The sequence below is a fragment of the Platalea leucorodia genome (assembly GCF_965183815.1).
Source record: "Platalea leucorodia genome assembly, chromosome: 5".
Lineage (NCBI taxonomy): Eukaryota > Metazoa > Chordata > Aves > Pelecaniformes > Threskiornithidae > Platalea > Platalea leucorodia.
The window spans coordinates 19,689,944-19,716,669 of record NC_138827.1 but is presented as its reverse complement, the minus strand read 5'-3'; the positions used below and the strand labels follow the sequence as shown (position 1 = coordinate 19,716,669).

Here is a 26,726-nt window from a genome sequence, read left to right as displayed (position 1 = left end):
TGGCTAAAATTATAGGACTTGTATTATACAGGGTGTGTCTGTATAGATCATAGATCTAATAGAACTCATTTTTTCTTTAAAAGCTGTGAATCCACACAGTCCATGCAGATAAGAGGTGGTCAGAGATGGTGGTTGGCCACTGTGAGCATATTGCTGGTGGATCACAGTTTTGCCTATTCGCTTTTCCCTTTTTTTCTCGCACAGCGAGGGGACTTAGATACCACTGAGATTGCTTTAGCCTGGAGCATGTTGTAACAACAGTGGGAGAGAAGAGAAAGCAGAGGCACGCCACCTTACCAGATAGCCCAGTTACTCTGTCAGTCTGTCACAGAATTAGTTCCCCCAAGTAATGATTCTACCTGAAATTCAGTCAATCAATAAAGCTAACATGCTTCTGTTTAAAAGACCTTTGTTTTTCTTCCGTAAGACCAAATGTGTTCATAAATTAAACATTTGCTAATAAACACTCTTACCTCTGTTTTTAGCAAGTCTGTCTGTTTAAGAGAACAGGTTACTGACACTATTAAGAAACTGTCAAACTTGTTTCTTTCCAGAATATTTAATGCTCAAAGGATTAGAAATCTAGTGACAGATAGTTTAGGCTGCAAACTTACAAACTGGCCACTGTTATACTCGCTACGACTGTATTTAAACTCAGGATCCAGATGTGACAAGCTCCACGTTCTATTTAATCACTATGCAGTCCCTTCAGGCTTTTTTTTTTTTTATGACAGCATGTTTTTGTCAACGCCTACACTTTAATAGAAAGAGTTTTTTTGTACGCTCGGATTTTATATCTGATTTTTGAACCACCATTGCTAACTAAGCTAATTTCTTTAGTGAATTGTGTAAAAAATAATAAATTAGCCTGGGTAGTCATTTTACATTTTTTAATATTTTAATACGCTTATTTGAAGCATTATAGATATTAGAAAACCTAGGGTTCTCCCACTCTCCCCCCAAAATGAACTCCTGATTAGTAGCTATTCTTAATTTTTTAAAAGTGTTTATTTTGATAACTGTGTTAACCTGGAGTTGCAGGGAAACTGGAAAGTGTTCTCTAGTCAGCAACTGTGATCCTGGCAGACTGCCAGTATGTTTGCGACCTCTAGAAATCCTTAAGGTTTTGATCAGCATTTCCTTATCCCCAGTACTCAGTTGTTTCTGTTTTAAATCACATCTCAGTGTACCCAGGGCAGGTAATAATGTTAATGTAAGTGATACAACAGATTGTTACAAGCATCCTTGGATTATGAGATGGGAATATCTTGATTATGTAAACAATGATAGTGTTTATTGTATTATATTTCTGAAATTATAGTATTATGCTGATACAAATCATACTGTTGCATCTCAAGTGTATTTATTTAAAACATAGTGGATGGAATTCAAAGACTGTCAAAGACAATGAAAGACAGTACCTGACTTTCCCCAGTTTCGTACCAAGATCAGTATGCTATAGTAACTTTCTGTCGTGGTTTAACTCCAGCTGGCAACTAAGCACCACACAGCCACTCACTCACTCCCCCCCCGGTGGGATGGGGGGGAGAATCAGAAGGGTAAAAGTGAAAAAACTTGTGGGTGAGATAAAGACAGTTTAATAACTAAAGCAAAACAAGGAATTCATTCACTAGTTCCCATCGGCAGGCAGGTGTTCAGCCATCTCCAGGAAAGCAGGACTGCCTCATGCATAACGGTTACTTGGGAAGACAAATGCCATAACTCCGAACGTCCCCCCCTTCCTTCTTCTTCCCTCAGCTTTATATGCTGAGCATGACGTCATATGGTGTGGGATATCCCTTTGGTCAGTTGGTGTCAGCTGTCCCGGCTGTGTCCCCTCCCAGCTTCTTGTGCCCCCCCAGCCTGCTCGCTGGTGGGGTGGGGTGAGAAGCAGAAAAGGCCTTGACTCTGTGTAAGCACTGCTCAGCAGTAACTAAACCACCCCTGTATTATCAACACCGTTTCCAGCACAAATCCGAAACATAGACCGATACTAGCTACTATGAAGGAAATTAACTCTATCCTAGCCAAAACCAGCACACTTTCACATTATTTTCCATGAATTCCTAAGATCTGAAGATACAAATTTCTTGACTTTTCTGTGCCTGTAGAGTGAATTGTTACCATAATTATAAAGCATTGTAAATAATGGGTGAAAAGGTCACGCTGCCGCCGCTAAAATACATTTTTTTGCTTCAGAATGTGCAATGAGTTAGTTCAGGGAATCTTGTAATAGTAACTATGGATAATATTAGAAAATGCATCTCTCAGAAGGCACTTTTTGTTTATATATTCATATAAAGGTGTATTAATAACAAACAGGTTCTTACCCTACTAATACTTAAAGGCGAGACAATAGCAAAATGAGGATTGCTTACACAGCTGAGGAAAAAATGCATTATGTTACTCTCCATTTACCCTTTTGATCCAATGTCAATGGTGGAAGCTTACACATGCTTTGTACGTGAGTGGCCTAAATTCAGAAATTGGATAGGGAGAGAAGAGTAATGTCATATTCCATTGTAGAACATATATAGAGTTGCAGTATCTTGAAGTGATAAGAATGTTGAAGTATGTAAGAAAACACAATTATTTGTTCAAAAAACCCACGTTTGTTATTCTAAGCCAAGTAGCACAACTTCAGGCTTTTAGAAATCTATAACACTTTTTCAGCTAGAGTTGGTGTTGAAACTGAGACAAACGTATACTGTCTTTTCCTATATCACCTTTATGGATCCTTGTGCTGCAATGACACTTTAACAGTGAGTTATTTTCTTCTATGCATTTATGAGTGTTTTCATGGATTTTTTAATTAATGATGACCTTTAAGCAAATGCATTTTTTTCTATAAGAGCATGATATAAATTTACATATTGTTGATCACTTCCAGAAATGGATGTCAGGTATCAGCTATTTCGTTTCATCTCTTCTGGCAGAATTTTTCTAGAATACTTGCCTTGTCACTAACCGTGGCATATCTTCATTACAGCTGTCAGGCACAGAAAAGCAGAATTGCAAACATGAAGGCAAGAAAAGCTTTGATGGGTGAGAAAGAGATCAAGTGAGAGAGAAAGAGAGATTGAGCTGAAACAATGGTATCATCCACTAGATACTCCTTGGGGCGCGGAGAATGAGACTTCGCCTGGCCTGCTTTTGAGTCACAGCTGAGTAAATTATTACATTGTTGTTACTATTATTGTAAAATGAGTTTGGTTTTCAGGCTCATTTTTGTTTACTGTCTTTCTGATATTATTTCTGATATTATTTATCTGTGGCTTAAAAAGAAAAATATAATATGGTTATCATTGAAACATCTACCAAACAAGTTAAGTTGATACAGTGCCAAATGGTCAGTCCAGGTAAATTTACCCATGGGGTTAATGACTGTTCTGCAGACACAGCTCTCTGTTCTGAAAGTTCAGTGAGTTATGTAGGCAGCTCCAGGTGTTACACACTAACTAGTCCTGAAATTTTGAATCCTTTTTGAAAAAAGAATCTCTGGAGCATTTTAAATCGAACCCACTCTCTCTGTGTGCTTTCTGACATCTTCCTTGTGAAGTGAGGCTCTTCATTGTCATCTTCCTTTGACAGCTTCTCTCATCCCATACGTTCAATACATCCACTCTGAGCAAGTCACCTTTTCATTTGGCATTTCTTTATGTTAAGGCTGTGCTGATCCTTATTCGTGAATTCGATCTGCCAGGCTTGCTGATATTGTATACTGTAGTTTGCCAAACCTAGTTTGCTCTGACTGGTAGTGATAGCAGTGGATACAACTTCAGACAGCTGTGGCAGCAGCAATCTGCGCTATCCAGTTGTAGGTATCTACCCATAAATATGATAATGTTGTATTGCTGGACCACAGCCAGCTCTGCACTAGCTTCTGCAACACCTTTCTACAGTATGAAGCACAAAGATAATCTGATGCTCAGAGGCGCTCAGCTTGCATGCAGTCAGACTGAAAAAAAACTCAGGTTTGCTTTATACGGACATAGCTCCCGCTGTAAGGCCTCACCATTTCTTATATGGTGTCAGGAACTGTTTCAACACAAGATGAAGCATGTACCTGTTTTAGTCCTGTGTATGATGTAAAAAAGCACTCCATGTCTTAATCAGAGGAAAGCTGGTGAGAATGACACAGTTAGGAGCTGTCACTGATATCAAAACCACAAGACAGAGCAAACAGTCTGCGTAGCACTTGCAATTATCTCAGGTCAAATCTAGTGAAATCTGTGGCTGCAAGTTACTATGAGAATATTTCAAAAGGATTCTTCAGATGACAGAGTATCGATCATGACATACTGACTGCCAGGGTTCAGTCATGCCTGTGATGTTGGGACTATGACATGCATATGTTCTAGTTTTAATTTACTGGGATGATAATTAAGATAAAATTATTCCTCTTCTGTTAATTCCTTGAAAGCTGAAAAGACTTGTCAGTAACTATATGAGAAGAGTGTTCTTAAAGTTACTAGCTCACACTCACCAACTTCCAGGGTGCGCTGATCTCAAACTCTATATAGGCTACAGGTGTATGGGGAAGGTAAATCCACTTCTACATACACAGATTTCACACAGGGAAATATGCCCTTAGGACTTCTCCCTTTGCAGGGAAGCTAGTTAGCCTCAGATTGCTTAACACCAGTGACTTTCCATCCTTGAAGCTGTGCGATATCTTCTTTCCCAAGAGTGTTGCAAGCCATAAAGAAGGATTAATGCTGCTTTTGAACTGCATTAACTATTGTGTGGATTTTCCACTTGGAAGCTTCTAGCATACACTTAATATCATGTAAAGTAGAAATAAGAATAATTAGCAATTAATAAATCATCTGCCAAGTTTTCAGCTTGTATTTTCCTCTATGATCTGATCTTCTGACATATCCCAACTCCCTTCAGACTTTCCTATACAATTAATTTAGACACTACAAACCAGGCATCATCCTGATAGATAACTTCGTTGATCCACGGGGAAGGGGATGTGCCATAGTTTGTTCTATCCTTCTGTTCTTTTTTTCCTGGCATTCCTAGCCTTCGATGACTAGATCTCCCTATTTGATGATTACAGACTCTCAGAGCAGCATCTCAATACTTATTTGATTTATGGATCCAAATTTCGTGCTAACAATGCCCTGTAGCATTTTATTTCACTCAGTAAATAACTCTAGATTTATTGTTCTTAAAAGAGAACAAGGCTAATGTAATTTTTTTTTTTTTCTAGCTATCTGTTACTCCCTCTAGTAACTTTTACCCCATTTGCCCCTTCTGCTGTTACTGAGATCTCAAGGATGAGATGTTTCTACAGCTGTTAGGAAAACAAATGGCTGAATGGAGACAAAAGGCTGAAGTACAAACTCTGTAGTTGTTTGCTTGGTTTGTTCGGTCAACAACCCCATGCAACGCTACAGGCTTGGGGAGGAGTGGCTGGAGAGCTGCCTGGCTGAAAAGGACCTGGGGGTGTTGGTTGACAGCCACCTGAACATGAGCCAGCAGTGTGCTCAGGTGGCCAAGAGGGCCAATGGCATCCTGGCTTGTATCAAGAATAGTGTGGCCAGCAGGACCATGGAAGTGATAGTGCCCCTGTCCTCGGCACTGGTGAGGCCTCACCTCGAGTACTGTGTTCAGTTTTGGGCCCCTCACTACAAGAAGTACATTGAGGTGCTGGAGCGTGTCCAAAGAAGGGCAACAAAGTTGGGGAAGGGTCTAGAGCACAAGTCTTATGAGGAGAGGCTGAGGGAACTGGGGTTGTTTAGCCTGGAGAAGAAGAGGCTGAGGGGAGACCTTATTGCTCTGTACAACTACTTGAAAGGAGGTTGTAGCGAGGTGGGGGTTGGTCTCTTCTCCCAAGTAACAAGTGATAGGATGAGAGGAAACGGCCTCAAGCTGTGCCAGCGGAAGTTTAGGTTAGATATTAGGAAAAACTTCTTCACCGAAGGGGTGGTCAGGCACTGGAACAGGCTGGCCAGGGAAGTGGTTGAGTCTCCATCCCTGGAGGTATTTAAAGGACGGATAGACGTGGTGTTTAGGGACATGGTATAGTGATAGCCTTGGCAGTGTTAGGTTAACGGTTGGACTTGATGATCTTAAGGGTCTTTTCCAACCTTAACGGTTCTATGATTCTATGATTCTGTTTGCTGATCAGTCAGCATATATATACCAGAATGGATAACTCTGAAAAAGCCAGAGAATATTATTGTTTATCCAGACAAAATCAAGAAACTCAAGAGGAACCTGAGGTACTCCATATGGGTTATTGAGGTGCAGAGGGGTTGGAGTGGAGAGGCACAATCCTTCCTCTTCCTGATGAAGAGACACAAGAGGCAGTAAAGAGGAAAGGGGAACACTAGTGTTATTCCAGTGGACAATTTCAGCAGAGTAAAGCACTAAGTTACAGAGACTAGATTTTGATGGACCACTTGTCTTCCTTTCTAAAAATGTTTGCATGATTCTGACGCTTACAAAATCTGAAAATCTTTTCCTATGCATAGAACAGATAGGTGATTCACGTTTTGCAGCATAACTCTAGCTCTATTTCTCTGTATTTGTAGAAATGGTGGAAATGGTGTCACCTAGGAAATAAGGTGTAGCTTGCAAATAAATATTGCAAACCAGATTTTCACAAGTAAATGTTAATGGCTCTGAAATGCTAAATTATGACAATGCAAGATCATCATATTATAAAGTGTGTCATTTGTATGCGCTTGAAAAGAATCCTGCAGCACTGGTGTTTTTTTCTCTGTTGTGATTTTCTTACTCTGAGAGGAAATAAGCCTAATCTATTTGCATATAGTTATTTAGACCTCTCTATAAGAGGTGTAGGATCACAGTCGGAAAAAGAATTAGTGAGTGAGGTAATTCTTAGATGGGTGCATTAAATTATTAATATAATGAACAAGTCAGAGAAAGAACTACCCTAATAATATAAATTATATTTTATATACTTGTCCTCTACAATACATCTGCTAAAATGTGGACATCTTCCAAGAAGCATAAATAATTTTACTTTTAATATTCTTCAAGATTCAGAAGTTTCTGGTTTACTGCTTTTGCTACAAACATTTTTATCCAGGCTTAGCTCCTGGCCTCTCTGTCATCACAATCATACCTGTGCATGGTTAAGGAATAGTATACTGGATTCCCATGGTAAAATTTTAGTTTCCTGGCTTTGACACAAGAACTTGCAGACACAAGATAAACCCCAGACACATACTAGAGAATAAAAAGATGGCTGTTGTAAGTGAATTTTGCTTATTATAACTCTTAAAGAGATCTTTATTCTAGTTAAACGTCTATGCAAAAACCTTCTGCAAATGTCTTATCCCACAGAATGCATGCTTTTTTTTTTCTGATTTTTCTGTGGTTTCTTGAAGATCTTTGTTGGGGCTAATTATTTCCGAGAGAAACGATTCCTTTTCACGCACCTCTATTCTTAAGCGGAGGTGCTTAAGCAAGGAGGAAAAGCAAGAACCAAAGAAAAATAAAGTGTTAAAATGATGGGAAAGAAGTAATAAATTATAAATGTAAATTATTTTGCTTAAAAAAATCCTTATAGGAATTCATTTAACTAAGTAAAGCATTTAATGGCAATTTAACTACAGAGCTATGACTAGAAACTTGAAAGTGTTCTAATTGAAGTAGTGGTCAGGTTTGTTTTTGACAAAGGATAAGGAACGTTTCCTCATAGTACTGCTGGCTGTTCAGAAATTAACTTGCAACTTTAACAAGAATCTGGATTACTATAGGAGAACTGTAGTTCTCCAACCTTCCAGCTTTGGAAAAAATGAGAAATAGTTTAATCCATTATTATAAATGCAAAATATATTCTTTAAACTAGAGTTAGTCATTTGATGAGGTAGAGCAAGGCTTTTTAGGAAAAAATCGCATTCCTGATTCTTAGCCCAGCCCCCAGCAGGAAATTCTGAGAGCATGTTGCACAGCAACTCCTTTGGGCCCTCAGATGTATAAAAGAAAGAGTAAAAATATATAAATCACCATCAGCTTCCTTAGTTCAACTCCTGGATGAGAACAATGCTGAAAGGACTAATTTTCCTTTTTGGAAGCTGTTTATAAAATCTGTTGGTAGGCCTCATTCTTTTTAACACAGGGATGCTCAAGAATTCATGTATTAATTTGCTTCCAAATGATATAAGCATATTGTTTTACATAGGCCAAACTCACCTGGCCAGACTAGCAGACCAGTTAGTCTGCTCTTGGCCAAGTACCCCCTTGCAAACGTGCTGACTTGGATCCCTCCGTACTTGGAAGGGCCTCAGTGAAACAAATCTCCACTGTGCTCAGTTCTCTACTCACGTAAGGTTCCAGAGAAATTTTAGACCATTTATGTAAGTGAAAGCTGCCACCTGCAATTCTATTTTGTGCCAGGGTTCAGTGGTTGAGAATTCAGTATCCGCACAAGCCCTCCAAGAGGCCTGTTCTGCATACTGGGGTGACAACAGTTGTTCAACTACAGCAGCTGTGCTGCCAAAGGGGAGGAGTGTGGAAGAAGAGCATGAAAGGTTCCCTTTCTCCTCTGTGCCAAGGGCACGGACATTTTCCTCATTTGCAGACTCCCAAACTTTCCTGAAATCAGAACAAAAATGGAAAGTACATCTAGCTGGAAACTACTTCTAGGCTCCTGGCTTCTCAAAACACTTCTCAGGAGGGTTTAATTTGGTAAATTATTTGGTAGTTTTCACTGCCCCCCTCCTGACTAGCTTTTCTTACTCTTGGCAATGAACATGCATTTTTCCTTCTCCAACATCTAATTCTCTAAGCTGTATAGTTTCTTTGCAAAGCCATAGAATAAACTTCCTGCATATCCCTTTATCTTTCTCCTTATTCAAGATTAATAATTCCCCTCAATAAGATATATATGAGGTCCTAAGTGAGTTTTAGTGCCCGTGGGTAAAATCCTTGAGCCATTAAAGATGGTGAATGCTTTACCATGACTTTTGACCAATCAGAATTTCATCTAATTGGCTTAAACTAGCCATTACTGTAAGCACTGTCAAAATCCTACTTTTGTTACAGGGCTCACAGACTGTGTCTACTCCCACCTCTGAATCGCATCCACTACCATTTTGTAATTTATGGCTGAAAGTAGTTAATCTTCAGTGCCCCATTGATAAGATGAAATGCTAGTAGACATTTGCCATACTTTTCTATGTTGTGGTATTCTTTCATATGTTGTCCAGAACGGCTGACCACAGACTTTCTAAAACAACAAAAACTTGCATCATCAAACAGTATTTGTAGTCATGGAGGACCAGCTTGTTATAGGCTGCTGAAGAGACAGCAATAGGAAGCACAAGGTTTAGTATGCATGGAGAATATGTTAAGAGAAAACAATAAAGCAGTTCAAAAGTGATAAGGAATGATCAGATTAGCCCTGGAAGAGCAACTGGAAGAGTGTAAAAGGCGAACTAACACAGTGAGAACAAACTTTTCAGGGTAAAAAACAGGTCTGTGTTTGAGACACTTAGTTCATCGTAGACACTTCCACTTCCAGCTAAACAAATTGCTAACTGCAATAGTGTCCAAATTTTGTCATGCACACTCTCTTTTGTGTATACTCGTGTATGTGTAAAAATAACTATTTATCAAATGTGCATTTCCTTTAATTGGTAAGGAGTGGATGGTAAAAGACAATTGGATTATTTTGGATTATGTTATAAATTCATTACAGATTCAGAAATATAGCTTTAGGCCTGGGTGCAGAGACGTATTTCTTAAACGTACGAGTTAAAAACAAAATTATGTTACTGAAGGGTTCTTAAAAGCTATTTAAATGTGGTAACTAAAAATTAAAGATTAAATTTATTAGTATACCTGAGAAAACATTAAAATCCACATTGTAATCATCTGGGAATGATTATCAATGTAGTTTTGTGTCATGGTTCCAGAGATTTTTTTCAACTATTTTTTCTATTATAAAAATCAACAACAAAGCTATTTCATAAATATTAAACATACTCTGTTCCCTTCTTGACTTTATCATGGTAATAAAAGTGGAGTCAGAGCCGATGTGTACATTTCAAGGAAAGTTATGATATAAAACAGAGAACATAGAACAAAGGTACTGAAAATCATTTATGATTGAAACTGTAGATTGAAATTTGTGAAAATACCTCTCACTGAATAGCATATCACAATTGCCTCATAATACTGGGATGTGTATTCATAAGCTTTTTAATGTATGCAGCCAACCTCTTCTACTTTATTTCTTAACCACCGTACTGATTCTGCTTGGCAAAGTTGGTATGACTGATTAAAAAATGAAGAGGGAAGTAATTTTACAGAATGTTAAATTTCTGATAAGAGCATTTTAACATCTAAAATATAGTATCAAAGTTCCACAGAGCCAGAGTGATAAAAAAATGTATGTTTAGCTGTGGATATATCAGTTTGCAATAGTTAATGTTTGTGCCTGAATGCATGGATGGAAACCGATGTATTAATGAATTTATGGTTGTATCATTTGTGTTACAAATCTATGATTTTTGAGACAAAATGTGAGGGTGGGAGTTAATGGATTTAGAGAGATGATTAAGCTGTAAGTCAACAGTTAAAAATGATATTGTTTTGGCATAGAAAACGGAAGTGTAATTTGTCTGTGTGATGATGTTGGCAAACCAACAGTGAAAGCAAAAGGTACTTTTTGTTTGCCTTTCAATGAGGTGACTCATGCCATATTAAAAAAAAAGGTAGCTCAATGTCTATCCTCCTCATTTTAAGGAGCTAAAATCTGGCAGAATACAACCATAAAAAGGTTGTGTTGTTTGGTTGTTTTTTGGTTTTGGTTTTTTTTTTTTTTTTTCCAAAACATGATTCCTATTAGCTTGGCATTGTTTCCTATACCAGTTTTTGACATCAAGAATCCCAGTGACATGAAAGATTGCAATAGGCATGAAGCATTGATGATTCATCTTGCTGACAGTTGTGGTTAATAGTGGGAATATTTTGCACTGGAAGTTATTCAACATTGAGAATACTATTATTCAGTGTACCTGTCCAAAGACAAAATACAATTTTAAATACTAAATTGAGTAGTGTATAATAGGAATAGCACCTCATTAATAAGATTTAATAAGTAAAACTTAGATTGCAAAGTGCCAAAACAGTAGAAGATGCTTATTCTTCTAAGCATTGCCTTTGTTTTCAGGTGAATATTTGATGACAGGACATATCAGTACCTAATAACAAACACATGTGGAACTAAACCCTTATTAAATAATTATGCTGATAGTATGGAAGTAAAAGTGGAATCGCAAGGGAAACATATAACTGTTTTCCAAAGCCAAACCACATACAGATATTGGACTTTTCATCTAGTAGATGGTAAATACATCCCTGTACTATTGGGCAACATTTCCAAGTGCTTTAATCTGCACCCCAATGACAGCAAAATAAGTCTTATCCTTTATATGTGCCTTTCAAGTCTGCTGTTGTGTGACTCAAAGCTGCCTATATAATAGTCTAGTACAGCAATGCTCTCTTCTGTTATGACAATAATTTTTGTTTTATTAAATAATCATTCAGCCTTTTAAACTACACTATAAAGTGTAAAAATATATTTTAAATAATTTTTATTACCATAATGTTAATTATTGCCACTACAGGATAATGTCAGTGATTAACTGTATTTCTCCCAAATACGTTTTACATTGATGAATATTTTTATTAAGATATGTCAAATTTATCTGAATTAAAAGCTGACTAGAAGTAAATGATAGGATGCAAGGCAGTAATCTAATCTAATTGTTTTATTGTACAATAAATGAAGAAAGATAGAGCAAAAACTTCATTGTTCAGTCCTAATGGGAATAGTTATGTGGAGCAGAGCTTATGAAGACCTACCCACTATGGTTCAAAACATATCCCACTTACTAAAATTGCAGATAGGATGCAAACATTCTCATAGAGTTTCCAATAAAATCGTATATAACAAGAAATATTTTAGAATAAAGAGACCCACTGAACATAAATAATGATGCTAAGTTCACAGTTTTACTTGATTATAGACCCAGGATGCAATCCCTTACTCCTTGTTCATGCAAAATTTTGTGTTTACTATTTGCTTTAGCTTTTTTTTTTTTTTTTCATTTGCCAGATTAAGCCAACAGGGTGATTGCAAAGGCATGGAATTAATTGTATGGTAGGAGCATTGCTAGAGTTCTGATATATTACACTTGGTGAAGACTGAGGCAATTATTAAGGAAAAGCTATTGTGTATAATATATATTAACATTTTCAAAATCATCCTGTTTTTGACAAAAAAAAAAAAAATTATGAAATGTACAACAGTCAATGACAAATGATACATTTCATTTGTTTTACTTTTTGTCTTTCCTAAATAAACTCAGAAGCTCTCATTCTCAGGTTGTAATTAACTTCCTTGAAAATACTCAAATTTTTTGTACTAATGATTGTGAGGCTAAAGACACATTCAGAACTGATTAAACAGTAGTGTCTCACAGTAACTGACTGAGTTGCAAGAGAGATGCATCTTCAGACTCTTAAGTTTATATGGGAAATTTTGTTTCCAGCATGGAAGCCTTGGAGCTCTGGAATGCACTGCTATAGCTGTAATTATATTAACAAAAATTCTATCACCAATTTGCTAATGCAAACGACAAGTTCTACTGGTAGCATAATTTCAGTTGAAGTCAGTATCTAGAAATTCATTTAAAGTGGTTTAAAAAGTGGTCTCAAGATAGCTGTGACAGAGCAGCTTGCAGCTTTTAACCTCAAACAGAAATTATATTTAAAAAATACAATATTTCTTTTGACATGGCTGGTGATGGTAATGTGGGATTTTTCTTGGATGATTAGTTTTGTAAAGTGTATAATTTAAATGTGGAATTTGTCCTTCTTGTTGCATATTACAATCAAAATGTAATAAGTAGCCCTCTCCTAGGTTTAACTTAAGTCTACCAGTTTTTAGCTCAGGAATTTAATCTAAATTACCAGATTTTTTGGAATAGTGTTAAAGTGCTTCCTGGATAGATCATAGAAACTCCAGTAAAATGAGTTTTGGCATAGTGGCAGTGAAGACTAAGGCTTTAAATGAAAACAAATTCCCAATACTTACTGACTACAGTCCCTTCCCTCTATTGTAGCACTGTAGTTTCTTGCAAACTAAGTACATCCTCCAGTTAAGCTAGCCATTTTATTCTCCCTAGTTCTTCACTGTCTCGGAGCACTCCATCAGCAGTACTTCTTCACTTCTCCTTCTGTCACTGTGCTAAAACTATCTTTTTCTTGGCTGAAAACTTATTAGTGTTTTCCATCTTTTCACTCATAAAACATGGCTGGAGCCCTGTCTATACAGCTCAGCTTTTCTGACTGTACTGTGTCCTTCTAAGTGAGGAGGTGAACAGCCAATTGAAGTTCATGAAGAACATAGTCCAATTCCTCTGGGCTAGACCCATGCATAGAGCCAGGCCTAAAAAAAAAGCATTTTACTGTAATCAAGCAACCTAGACACCAACAAGGCCAAACATACAGTTATTTGCTCAGTCCTTTGGATTTTGTAGCCCTCTGTCTGAACAAGGTTTTTGGTAGAGTTTCAAGGCCCATATCACCAGAAACATATTGTTACAGTAATACCTGCACATTCTCAATGGTTACTTCTTCAATATTATGCAATTCGTTGGCCAACAGTTACTGTGTAAATAAATTAGTTATCATGTTTTATATACTTCAGGAGCTTTGCATTTCAAAGAATAGTACTTTACTAAATTTTCTTAATATGCCTGTATGTTTATTTCCAATGAGCAACAGTGGGAATTATGCTTAGGCAATGCGATACAATGAATCATCTGATATAAACATGTTTATGTACGTTAAACAAAAATAATTAGTTTGCCAAAGACCACTGTATTCAACACAACAACAAAAAGCATATTCACCAGGGATGAAAGAGACGGCAAAAAATTCCTGCAAGTTCTAACTGTATTTTCACAGTGTAAAACTAGTCACGGTTTCTCTCACTGGAAAACAGAGGCTGAGCTTCTATTGACAGAAATGGGGTAAAGCATGGGAATACACAATACAGAACGTTTATTCTAATATGCAAGAACTTCAAAAAATACCCTCCTATTTAAATGCTTACTGTCTCAACACAGAAACAAAGAAATAACAAAAGTTAACTTATCATAAGGCAGCAGTTACAGAAATGTCTTAGCTTTGTTTTCAGCATTAGCATTTGTAGTCAGTAAGTATCCAGGACAACTGACAATCAAATGCAGCAGCAAACACGTTATTCCCTTGCATATATTTAAGAAGAGAAAAAGTCATTTTAATCACATGTGCTGCAGATTCTTGGCCAGTATTAAAATTGGCTATTTGATACAGTGCACCACCTCCTTCTTTGAGTGGTTTGTTTACAATTAATTTCTTTTTTTTTAATGTTAAATTCAAAATAAAGAAATAATCCATACACGTCAAACTAACTAAAAGCTAGCATTTTTCATCTTATGACCTCCACAATCTAGAATTGACTTCCCTTTAAAGTCACCTTTATCTTGGGAGTCTGGATAAATGCTTTAAATATACTAGTGCAAGGCTAGTTATTATTGAGGAAAGAGTAACGGAGCTTTTATTGATCATTAGGAAAAGTGACTGTGGTTAGCAATAACTTAAGTATTTGTTTCACTTTGCTGTCATAGATCATGAATTAGAAATAATAGCCGTAATCATGTTTCAGAAATGAGGATGTAGCTACAAAGCCTCCTAACTCCCACTGCATCAGTGTTATAAGCCCAACATGTTAAATAAATTGCTTACTTTTAACATAATAAGTAGAAAGAAAAAAAAAAAAGAAGAAAAAAGAAGATCTTGAATACTACTTTCTTAAGATTCATGGAAGTCAGGGATGAACAAAACAACTCAAATTCTGCAGGAAGGTTTGATTTTGGTTTGATGTTTTTAAGATAACTTTTAAATGTCCTCTTTTTTTCATTTTTTTATTTAACATTCCATGTTAGAAAACTTGAATGCTATAATGCTTGGTAGATATCTGCTGCTTGTTTACAAAGCACGACTACATTCTAATGTGTATGAATGAAGGGAAATAACAGAAAACTAATCCTAAGTAAAGCACAGTACTGGAAGAAAATTATGATGACTAAATACCGCTAAGGACAAAATAGCTTTTACTAAAAAGCATCCAGGTTGTCTGGATTGACATGGGCAAAGAAAAAAACTTGTTTTTTTCCAGAACCTCCAATATGGCTGTTCTTTCCTGAATATTAGAAAAGAAGGGACAAGAAACTGAGTAAACTACAAGATGCTGAAAAGAGATCTCTACTTTTGACTACTTTTGGCAAATAGTTGTGCTAGCTGCAGGCAACTTAGAAAATCTTTGTCCTCTGGTAACAAACAATCCAGAAACAAAAACACACTCATTTTCAGTGTCAGAGATCATGCAAAGTTTGTCATTTTGACAGAGCTTCCCTTCATAAAACACTTTCAGACTGGGTTGGCAGCATCAGCAAAATGTTTTTCAAGAGGGCAGAAAGAGCAAATGAACATTCAAATTAGAACATTTTTAATAATGTTTGGCCTTCAATAGTTTGTCTTCAGTATTCTGAAAGACACAATACGGAAGGGGTACATAATGCCTAAGACATTCTTCCTGCCCTCTTCATATCTATGGACCAATGTGAAAAGTACATCAGTCTCAAATTTTTAAGTCTCATTTTGAGAGGGCTAGTAGATAGAAAGTGGTAACTTAGAAAACTTAAGAAATACATATCAAAGTGTCTGATGATATAATTTTATACCATTTCATTTTCTCTGTGTAAGTAAAGATCTGGAATGGAATTTCTACGAAAGCTGTAATTCACTCTGGTTTATTTGCTTGTAAAAATACCAAAAAAAGCCTGTCACTTTTCCAGCATTAGTAGTAGGTAATGCTGCACTGCCAAAGTTTCTGCAAGTAATATCCACTTTTGTAGGGTTTCAGAACTCCACTATAAAGTTTCAAATTGCTAAGATACTAGACTTGGAAAATTTGTCTTAATAATTTCTCTTTATAAAGATTTTTTCTGCACCATAAATGCACATGCTCTCAACAGACTTTAATCATTTGTGATGTTCTGGCTAATTCTAGTAAGTCATTTAGTCATGTTTTAGATGAGTTTATGAGGGAATATAATGGCAACAAATATAGAATAATGATCTACTTGCTTTGAAGTAAATGTATGTAATACCGGTTATAGAATGCCTTGAGTAATTTCACCACTTGAAGGTCTGCATTGAACAATCTAAAATGATTGACTTAATCCATAAAGTTGATTAAAGACTGAAACAGTTACCATTGTAGCTGCTTGCTTCTGAGGTTTCCATCTGTGGCAGGAATGCCTGAGCTGCCTGTGAAGCAGTCTTGGGACTGCCCCTATTCATTACCCAATGGATTAAGATAGCTCCAAAGTAGCAGTAGTGCTTCTATGTTGTAAATTGCAGTGGCGCAAGAGCTGTTTCACATGTAATTCTTCCATCTGTGCCAAACAGCCAAATTCTGTGACAGAGGAGGTACAGCTGTCTGAGGTCATCATAAGCCAAGATCCTAAGGTACTATTAAATGTATCTTTTTTTCCTTCCTTGATGCAGTAACTATGTGGCTCTGAGTTGCATTTATATGCAAGAGTGTGTGTGTGTGTATATATATATATATACACAGAAGCAAGGCTTAAATCTGGTTTCAAATCCAAGCAAGAATGAGTTTAAAGACCTGCTGTGTTATGTTGTATATTGTAGTATACAAAGAGTTTTAAGCAAAATATGTCCGTGTGATGATTACAAAAATCTCGATACAATCAATGTAGTAAGAATCTCTTTACTTTCTAGCTCCTTCATTAACTGGGATTCTGAATAAACATTTCACATATGAGAAAAATAAGGGTTGTACCCTAACTTCATTCCCGTTTGGCAGCTTTCTTCTTGAAAACATGGTCACAGGAAGGATCAGAGATCAGCAAAGAGCTAATACACAAAGAGGGATATAGTGCATATTCCCATCCTCCTTAAACCTTCAGAAGTTCACCACCTCAGCTCCAGGGGGCTAGAGAACCTTTGATTGAGAGAGAAGCATAAGTTCCCCTGCAGAAGTGGTGTGTTTTTATACAATTAGGGGTGCAATGCTGCAGTATGTATGTACTTCCCCCTCTGCAGTGTAGAACTGCACAGGCCCAGGTGGAAGTACTTTGCTGGAGAGCAGTGCAGACAGATTAGGTGTCACACTTCACTATATGTGGTGTCTTTATTAGAGGTCACAGCTTTAATTCTCTCCTATTACTCTGTAACCACGCGCATAAGAAATCACAGTCAGCCTCTACCGCAAAACAAGTATCAGGAGTGCATGCAGCATACGAATCTGCTGTTTTTCCCATTTTTACACCCTTCCCCTAAAAGTAAAGCAGTAAAATCTCACAATAACTGCACAGTGCAGCCCAAATAAAACTCATTCTTTGTCCAAATATAAGCAAATTTTCTGCTTTCTGCAGTTACAGAAAGATAAGGAGACTAGTGCATATACTTTAAATGTTTCAAAATCCAAATACCAATGCAGTAAAAGTATATTTGCAGTAAAATGCACATCTACATTGATCTACAGCACAGAATAAACCCATCCATTGCCTAACAATCTAAATCTTCCTGAAAAATACCCTTTTCTTTTATAAATAAATTGAACTTCAGTTTGTAAATATATTGTCTATAATTTGTATGCATGTATACTTATATGTTTAAGATATAGATGAATATAAAATACATAAATATATATGCAAATTAAAATTGCAGTGGAACTGTTCATCATAAAAGGAAAATGTGTCTCAGCATGAGAAAGATCTGTACTTTGGTCAGGACAAGACCACAGTCATATGTGGTTATATGAGTCTGAAGCTCCAAGGTGCACATTTTGCATGCCTTCAATAACATAAACATGTAATAGCAGATACAGAATAAAAATATTATTTAAAATTTAAAATAATAATCTTCCTCTCGCCTTTCCTTTAGAGAGAAAAAAAAAAGAAAGTGAAAACCACATACAACTTGATGCTCTCCAGGAAAGTATTTAACTATTTTACTAGTGGAGATGATATAACAGCTTAGTGAGACTGCTTTCTTATTGGATGTTACATCATTATGAAACATCTTGTTAAATCTTGCTGTAAGCTTAACTATTTGTATTTTGGTATAACAAAACATAGAATAAGGCATAGCTTGTTAAGCTGAGCAAAAACACCAAGTAGAAGGAGACAGAGACACAAAACCAATATTAGTCAACCAAGACAACTAATTAAAAATAAATATAATAACTAATTTTTCTATTCAAAATGGCTTTCTCTTAGTGTTGCACTATTTGCACTAGGAAATTCTAAATATTTCTAATTCTGAAATAAAGAATATTTCTAATTTGCAAGAACCCATATACTGTTGATCCTCATGTGACATCCAGCAATACTTGTTTCATTATGTTCGTTTTGGTGCCAGCATTCCAGATATTCATAAAGTTATAATGCAACTTACGTAAATTATTTGGAGGAGGTCTCGTCTCCATGTTTTCATAATGTTGCACATGTACTACAATGTTTAGATCTCTTTCCATATGATCTGTTGTACAAGGACCTTGAGGTCGCATAACATCAGCAAGAGCCCTGAAAATGAAACAAAATCAAAATGAACCTGTTGTAAAATCTGTAAGGCACTACCAATATATTCCAAGGTTTTTTTTTTAGTTTGAGATGCAGTCCTTCATAATGTCTGCTGGAGAAACCAGCTCCATTCACAGCAAAATCAGGGAATCAGATTCATTGTGAGACTTCGCACCTAAGGCTCTTTTTAGGTTGTCTTAGACAGTGTGCTAGCAGTAATACACAGAAACACATTAAGTTCTTTAGCTGTCTTGGCTTTGTAAGAACATAATTTAGGCTTGTTGAGACTTGTAGAGTTCTGCCATTGCATGTGCTCAGTAACATTGCCATCTTGGTTAAGCTGAGCACCTCAGCACCTAGCCCCGTCTATAGCTTTCACAAACTAGGTATCTTCACACCTAGATTACCAGCAGGGCCTGTCGAAGTACATTCTCACACATGCATTTGCACAGAGCACCAAACAACACAGTGGTCTTGGCCATTCTCATTCAAAAATGTCAACAAAGTCACCTGATTTTCATGTAGAGATCCAGTGGGCATAGCACTCTTCATGATCAGGGACTTAAGCTTTTCCCATCCAGAAAGGGAGATCAAAAATGTCTTTTCTAACTTCTGTGTGTGTCCTAGTCATTAAGATGGAGCAAAGCTTACACAGGAATACTCCTTGCTGCTTTGAAGCCAGTTCAGGAACAGGATGAAAGCTTTATGCTAGCAAAGAGGGAGCAAGCAAAAGGATTCCTAACAGTTAGGCCAGGCCCAACCTGATGCTGGTTGTGGGCTTTTTCTGCAGAGCTGCAGGCAGTAACTATATCTGAAAGAGAGACAGATTCATCCCACTCTGGTGTATTTTCTAAGGACTAGTTTCACTGCCGAGTGTCCTGCTGAGTGTAAGTCCATTCTTAGGCATACAGATACGCACACACATCTGTATCGACCTTGTGGATCCAGAGTTAGTGACTAAGCTTTAAGCTCTGAAACTCTCAGCATGGCAACATCTAACTCTCTCTGTGATTCTGGGATATGGAGTTTTACCATTGACTTCTGTAGGAGCAGGATTAGCCCTTAGCGTATGCCATATAGCTACCTGCTGAACTACCGTGCCCTACAAAATAATTGGCCCACCTGCAGCTGTTGCCTTAGGCAAAGGAAAGCTATGGTATGTGTTACCAGTGTCTTCAGGGTTCAATGCAACTCTTCTCTATTCAGGTCAATGCATTACTGACCATTACTTGCCTCCTTTTTGTTTTACTAGTTTTAATTTTTAGACCCCTTGAGCTATTTTTTTAAGGGAATGGATGCATTTTCTGGACACCGTGCCCAGTTTAGTTTAATTTTCTGCAAAATTATATACAGCGTCCCAGATACTGCATCAAGAAAGACTAGTTTATAAACAAATAAATAAAAATAAGCACATTCACAGGTGAAAGCCATGGCAAGTGCCATTTAGCTCCTCCACTGTACTTCTGTGACATGATGATTTCTTGATCAAGAATCACTGTACTTTTAAGTATTAAAAAGGAGCTTTCTTTAAGTTACAGACGGAGAGGAATCCTGAGCTGGATCTTGCTTTCAGATTGCAGGAACGTTGCTTTGGTACACAGCGGAATGATACTGATGTTTCATTGTGTTTATGGCTAGCATTATATTATTAAAATATTAGTTACAGTTGTGATCAACATGTTACAGAATACGCTGTTGATACTGTAAAAGGTCAGAAGACAGTAACCAAATGATTAATGGTATCAGAGCAATGCTCCCATTTAAAGCAATGCTTATACAGCACAAATAGCAGAGCTGGCCTACATAGCAGAAAAATAAAAATTCAATAGAAGAGATCTCACAAAGGTATGTAGAAAATGATGCAAGAGAAGAGCACTAAATTGCAAAATATAGTTTAAAATAAGTGGGGACCAAAACCATTAATATCTATCTTTTATTCAAATATGTCTCTATACAAAGGAAATTATTGATATCTATATTTATTCTAATTCCAGAGGCAGCTGGGCACATTTCTGGGAAGGGAAGAAACGCAAATGAAAGTTCCTAACTTCAATATGGGAGTTAAAACCGTGAGATCTCGTAATACACAGATTAGTATTTCCCAACTTTGTGAGAGCGGGTTTTCAGAAATGCTTTCCTCATTGCCGTTAATCTCTGATGGTAAATATTGTTCACTGTAGACTTTAAATAACACCCTGTATGATAGCCGATTAACTAGTGCTTGTCTGTGAAAATGCCAACTAAGTTTTCTACCATTTCAGAGTGGCTTTTTTCAAAGGGGTTTTAAGGAATTAGCTGTCCGACTCCCACTATATTAAGAAAAAAGGAACTACTCACCATCAAGTTCTATTTTTAACACCACAGCACCTATGTTTATACTGTGTTAGCCAAAGTTGTACAATCTTCTCAGGGCAGAATAGCTCATATAACAAAGAGCTTGTCCTTATCTTCCAGTGATGTCAGGGAGAGTTAAAAATGTGTAGCAGCTTGTATCACTGAAGTACAAAGGAAATGCTGTACCTGCCTTTTGTTCTCTTAGGGATTTGCCCATATAATTAAATGGATAAAGGGAGGTTTGTGCTGCAGTACGTGACAAAATCCTTGAATAGACGTTTGCTTCAAAAAATTCCACACAGGCCAACAGACTGTTACAATACCTTCATGTATTTGTCTCACCTGAATATCATCATACAGATTTTGTTCATTATCTGAAGAAATTGTTAGAGTGGGTCCCATTGAAAAATTATATATACAGAGGGTCTTTATCTACAGCTTTGCTACATTGAATGATTTTTTAAGGAAATACAAAATACAAGATAACCTTCTAATCAGGTAGCAATATCATTAGGTCCTTTGTATTGATACTGTTTGCGGTATTACAAAAGTGGAGAAATGTCACCTACACAGGACTTCATGGCCCAGAACTATCCAAGTGTCACAAAACTTCAGCATTTTTCTTGCCATAAGATTTTTCTCTTTGGATATGTAATGCTACTTTTGGGTGTTATAAAGCATGTGGAGCCAGGCATTTTTCACTTATGGGTACAAGCTTGAAGAAGCTGAAACACAGGTTATTTCATGAAAGGTCACTTGTCATATTTTGCCTCCAAAACTGGGTCAAAACCCATAAGGGAAATAATTTCACACATAGGATTCAGGATTTTGGCGAGTCAGACTATTTTTGGCCCCAGGTACGTGCCTTTTGAATGATCAACAAAAGACTTAACTCGTGAGCCCAGCACATTGTGAAGGAAGAAAGAAGAGCTCAGATGGTTCACAATATTTGGAAGGCTGCTAACACACTGTCAGAAGCACTGCTTCAAAAAAACAGGAGCTATAGCATACGAGCATGATTGTAAATATTGTCCTTTCAGTTCTTGGTTTGTTTGCACATTCTCCACAAGGATTAGGGAAGAAGACAAAGGTGTGGTTTTATTTACAGAAAAATCTCGTACATGAAACAGAAGTAAAGCTTCTCCCTTTTCTACTCATTTTCGAGAGAGAATTCTCCACTTTAACTTATGGAGCCTGGAAGTCCCCGTTGATGTAGTCGTAAGCAGCAAGAACATGCTGCCCTCATAGGCCTAACAGAGCTTCTAGATCGGCTTCAGGAGGCAGATCAATTCTCTTTCATTTTAGGCACAATACTGCCACATTCATTCGCTTTCCCATATCTGATAGCATACACCATCTTATTCCCTTATTCTCTTAGAAAGCAGGAGGGTAAAGGAAGAGTTACTCTGTTTGGATACTACTATTACTGCTTAGTTCTTGGACGCTGTAGCTGAAGGGAATATTTATCTCCTTTTAATGTCAAGTAATAAATTTAAAGATGAGGAGAATGATATAAACAAAATATTATCATATCATGTCTAAAGCGAAATATGCCATGTAGAGTTAATACTGTACTCCCCTCTCCGTTTTCATCTTCCAGATTTACAGTTCCATGCCAACAGTAAGAGTGCTTTACTGAAAAGCACTGATCTAACAAGAAAGAAAATGTCAACAGTGCCACACTTGGCCTTTTTTTCTCAAAACAAAAGGAAGTAACAAGCTCTCTAAAAAGGACAAATTTTGACTCTTTTTTCCTAAAAGGACTTGCCCAATAGAGATTTTTTCCTATGGATTTTTTTCACTAAATAAACACATTTCCCCAATGCTTTTTCATTGTCAAATATTTCAGGAAAATTCAGTGAAATTAATGGAGTGTTCTTCGTTTGTTTTGGTATAGCAGTAAACAAAACGTAATGAAAGACGAGTGTATAGAAACTACGCTCACCAAGCCTGTGAAGTTTCCTTTATTAATATTGTACCACTCTTACACATATCAGTGTCTTACTTCAACAGCAGATCCACAGACTGCAAGATGAAACAATGCAAGGAATTAATAAGTGTGGCACAGTTTTGCTTCCTATTTATAAGTCAATGTTCTTATTCCCATGTGTCAGGTCTCTGTTCATATTTTTAAATATTTTAAGTAAATCCAAAATGGAAATATATAATTCACACCAGTTGTATTCTGTTCACTTTTTTAAAAAATCAGCCCTTGTAAAAAATATATCAGTTTACATTATGCATTGTCTGTTTTGATAAGCAGTACCATCCCTTCCATAGGTGAATTTGTTCATAGGAATGAAAAGGATTCAAGTGTTTCATGTAGCCATTGGCTAGGGAGGGGAAAGGAGACAACCTTAGCTAAGGAAATAGATGACGAATCAGCCTCCGTGTGTTTCTTGCTGCCAGCCAAAATGGAGTAACACTTAGTACTTTTGGTTTGGCCTACCTAACACTCTCAATGCATTATACTTTTGCTTATTAATAAGGTTAATTACAGAAAATAACATAAGTAGTGTTCTTTTTGGGTTTGTTTTTTTTTTTGATATTGTAGTGATGAGTGTTATAAAAGAAGGTGAGTATTAATATAGGCTACATATTATTTTAATTGTTGGTACTAGTAACTGTTTAAACAGATAAATTATTTATTTCTTAAGCATTGCAGCCTTTTTTTCAGAACATTAGTAGTGTAAAATGAGCTAGGATGGCATATTTTAGTTAAACACACATTTGAGGACAAAAAGGTTACTTCCATTCTTCACTCAATGAACATATTTTTAGATTGCCAAAGGGATTTACAAATCTAATTTCTTGTCAAATTAATGGTAAGCCCACCCCACAGCTGTAACAGGAGTGTGAGAACTTTTTTAAAAAAAAAAAAAAGCTATAGCACTGCTTTTTCAGAACATGACTAGCTATTATGTGTACTGAGTGGGTGAGTGTTTTTCCATGTGATCATGACTTTCCAAGTTTCTGTATAATCCTGACTTGAACATTTTCATGGCAAGTACAAGATCTCAGACACTGTTAAGTAATCAGGGTAACAGACGACCTTTTCTAAGAACCACTTCAGAAACCTAATCTTTATGCATACATGACTGAAGGATTTCAGAATGATTTTCCAATCCCCTGTAATTCTGTTTCCATAAACTAAGACAGAATACCCTTTCAGAATACTTCACACCTGTACTTTAGATAGCAAATATTTCTACTAGTAGAAATAGGACCTATTTAAGCCATATATAAGCAGGGATGACCACAACTTCGCTCTGCCCTAGTTTTCGTAACTGTTACGAGCCCTGCCTTTTTGTCTGCATGAAGACACTACAGAAAAAGGCTGAAGCAAAGGAGGGCTTTTTCCAAACAAGCTCTGTAGTTTAAGAGTAAGATTTAAAAAAGAAATTGTGACCCATGTATTCTTTTTCTCAATTTAGTAGTAGAGAATATTCAAAATGTCTAAAGGATTATTATACCTTGCTCAACAAAAAACATCTTTGCAGAAGTATCACTGACACACAATGTTGACTAAAATTCCTGCAATGTGCTTTGTTCCTTGGTAGTAACAGCGTATCCATATCAGCCAGTTTATGAATAGCAAATAATTGCTAGTGAACTGGTGATGCATTTGCAGGAGTATTTTTGTGGCTTTCTCTGTTTCTTTCAGGATAAGCAGTTAATCAAAAAGTCATGCAGAAACTTCAGTTAAAAAATAAGGCTCCAGGTGTTGAGTTGATCTCTTGGACTGTCTTTCAAAGGATGACTTTTCATCTAAGCTTTAAAGATTGTGAACTACACCATTACCAGTCAGGGCAAGAGGAAGCTTTCTGCCACACTGCACGTCCAGTAGAAGGTATCCTTTTAATTGCATTTCATCACTAAAGTTGCCCAATATGCTGAAATCTATTTAGACTCTTTAATGGAGCTGTTTGCCTTTTTTAATGTCTTTCCCCCATCTGCTTTACTTTCATGTGCCTGGGATTAGCATAAAGAATCAGACAGACTGCAAACTTGACAAATGTGTTATGCCTTGATTTTGAACTGCTGTGACAATCTGGGTGTGGAATATGTTGTTAAAGCCATTGGGCTCTGTCCTGAGTTGCCCACCTGCCTATCCACCACTAGGCAGCCTGTATCTGGAGTAGACGGTACACAGCATGCCTAACTCTAGGTGGGGGAGGTTCTCTTTGATATAACTCAGCCATTACACTGTAGATAAAGAGTATAACACACACATATATGGATGAGATGAGACTTTCATATTCCATTTTTTACCTCTCAACAGTAACTGAAGAAATGTTAAGAAATTCTACAATAGCTTTTCCTTTTTGTCTCTCCGTCTTCCCTTCCACCCTGGCTCATTTTCACAGCTTAGAAATTTCACACACTTGCAAGGGCTGGGGGAGTAGGGAAGGTCCTGCCAAAACCATTTTGCAGCTGGAGAGGGAGGGTGAGATGACATTTGTTTACTTCCTTCTGTTGAGAAGTAAAAACATTTTCCAAGCTTTGAAACAGTTGGAAGAGGGAACCCATCAGGCTTTCTATAATTCAGTGTTGCTGCCTTCAGGATTTTTTTGTTTTCCTATTCATGCACAGTATATCCGGGAACACTTGCTAGATCTTGTTGGGGAGAGGGTCAGACACTGCAGATAAAAATGGACTACTGTCTGTGCAGACTCCACAATTATTTCTAGTCTTCCTCGATATGCATGTGCTTTGATAATCTCGGCTTGGGGAACCACAGGAGCTGTGCTCTCCAAAGTTGGTCTCTCTCGGTTGCCTTGCAGGGGAATGCAGCCTGCCTGGCAGGAGATGTTTGTTTTGCAGGAACATATGGGCTCCTCTCTCCTCTTTGGGGGGGGGGAGGGGGGGGAGGGAGGGGGGAAGGGGACCCTGCTGCCTGGCACTCAGCCTTACCTGGACATGTGCTCCCGCTGGGGTCTGTGCGCCTTCTCCAACCCTAGTTTGGTGAAGATCCCCACCAGCACCATGACTGCCACAACCCCACAGATGATGTAGACAATGAGGTTGGTTTTATCCCTGGTAGGGTCATGCAGAGGGTCGTCTATGCGGGAAGGAGGCTTCCCAGTGTTCATCCATAACGGCGTCTCATAGTTTGTGCAGGTGCTTTGATCAAGCCTTGTCTTCTTGAACTTGCAGCAAAACCTGAAGCCACAAGTGCCGCAGCAGAAGATGAACTCCCCCGAGCTGCAGTTAAAGGGGGGGTCCCACTGCCCCATCACGTCAAAGTAGCCCCTGCAGAAGTCCGGGGTGGGAGGTGGCTCGGAGGGGTCTAGCTGTTCCGCAAGGCTGGAGTGGTTTCCTCCTGAGAGCACCACGAAGCTCCCCAGCTGCTGGCCAGCTTTCTCCTGAGCCCGACACACCAGCGTGAGAAGGTCCGCCACCAAGTAGCCGAAGAGCAGCCGAATAAAGCCTTCCATTCTGCCTCCCAGCCCCGGCTCAGCGATGCTGCTGCCGCCGCCGCCGCTCGAGCTGCTGGATGCTGCGCTGCGCCAGGAGCTGAACATAAAGGGGCTCCGTCAGGGGCCGGGCGTCCGCTCAGCCCGCGCTCGCCTTCAGCACCACGGACAGCCCCGCGCGGGCCGGGCCGGGCCGGGCCGGGCCGGGCCGGGGCCGGCGCCCCCCGGGCAGCGCCCGCAGCCCGTGGCCGCTCCGCTCCGGAGGAGCGAGCGCGCGGCACTTGTGGAGTGGAGTGCGCGGGAGAGGGAGCGCGCGGGAGGA

General features: G+C 37.9%; 1 protein-coding gene across 1 annotated transcript in view; it reads right to left on the bottom strand.

Annotated features, from left to right (window-relative positions):
- SHISA9 (shisa family member 9) overlaps positions 1-26,726 on the bottom strand; it is a gene marked incomplete at its 3' end in the record, with an annotated part of 193,406 nt that extends 166,680 nt beyond the window's left edge. The window contains exons 1-2 of the mRNA XM_082312460.1: positions 25,902-26,726; positions 18,529-18,656 (exon numbers count right to left, since the gene is read on the bottom strand). Coding sequence (XP_082168586.1) covers positions 18,529-18,656; positions 25,902-26,512 — 739 coding nt within the window. The 5' untranslated portion in view covers positions 26,513-26,726. The remainder of the gene's footprint in view (positions 1-18,528; positions 18,657-25,901) is intronic.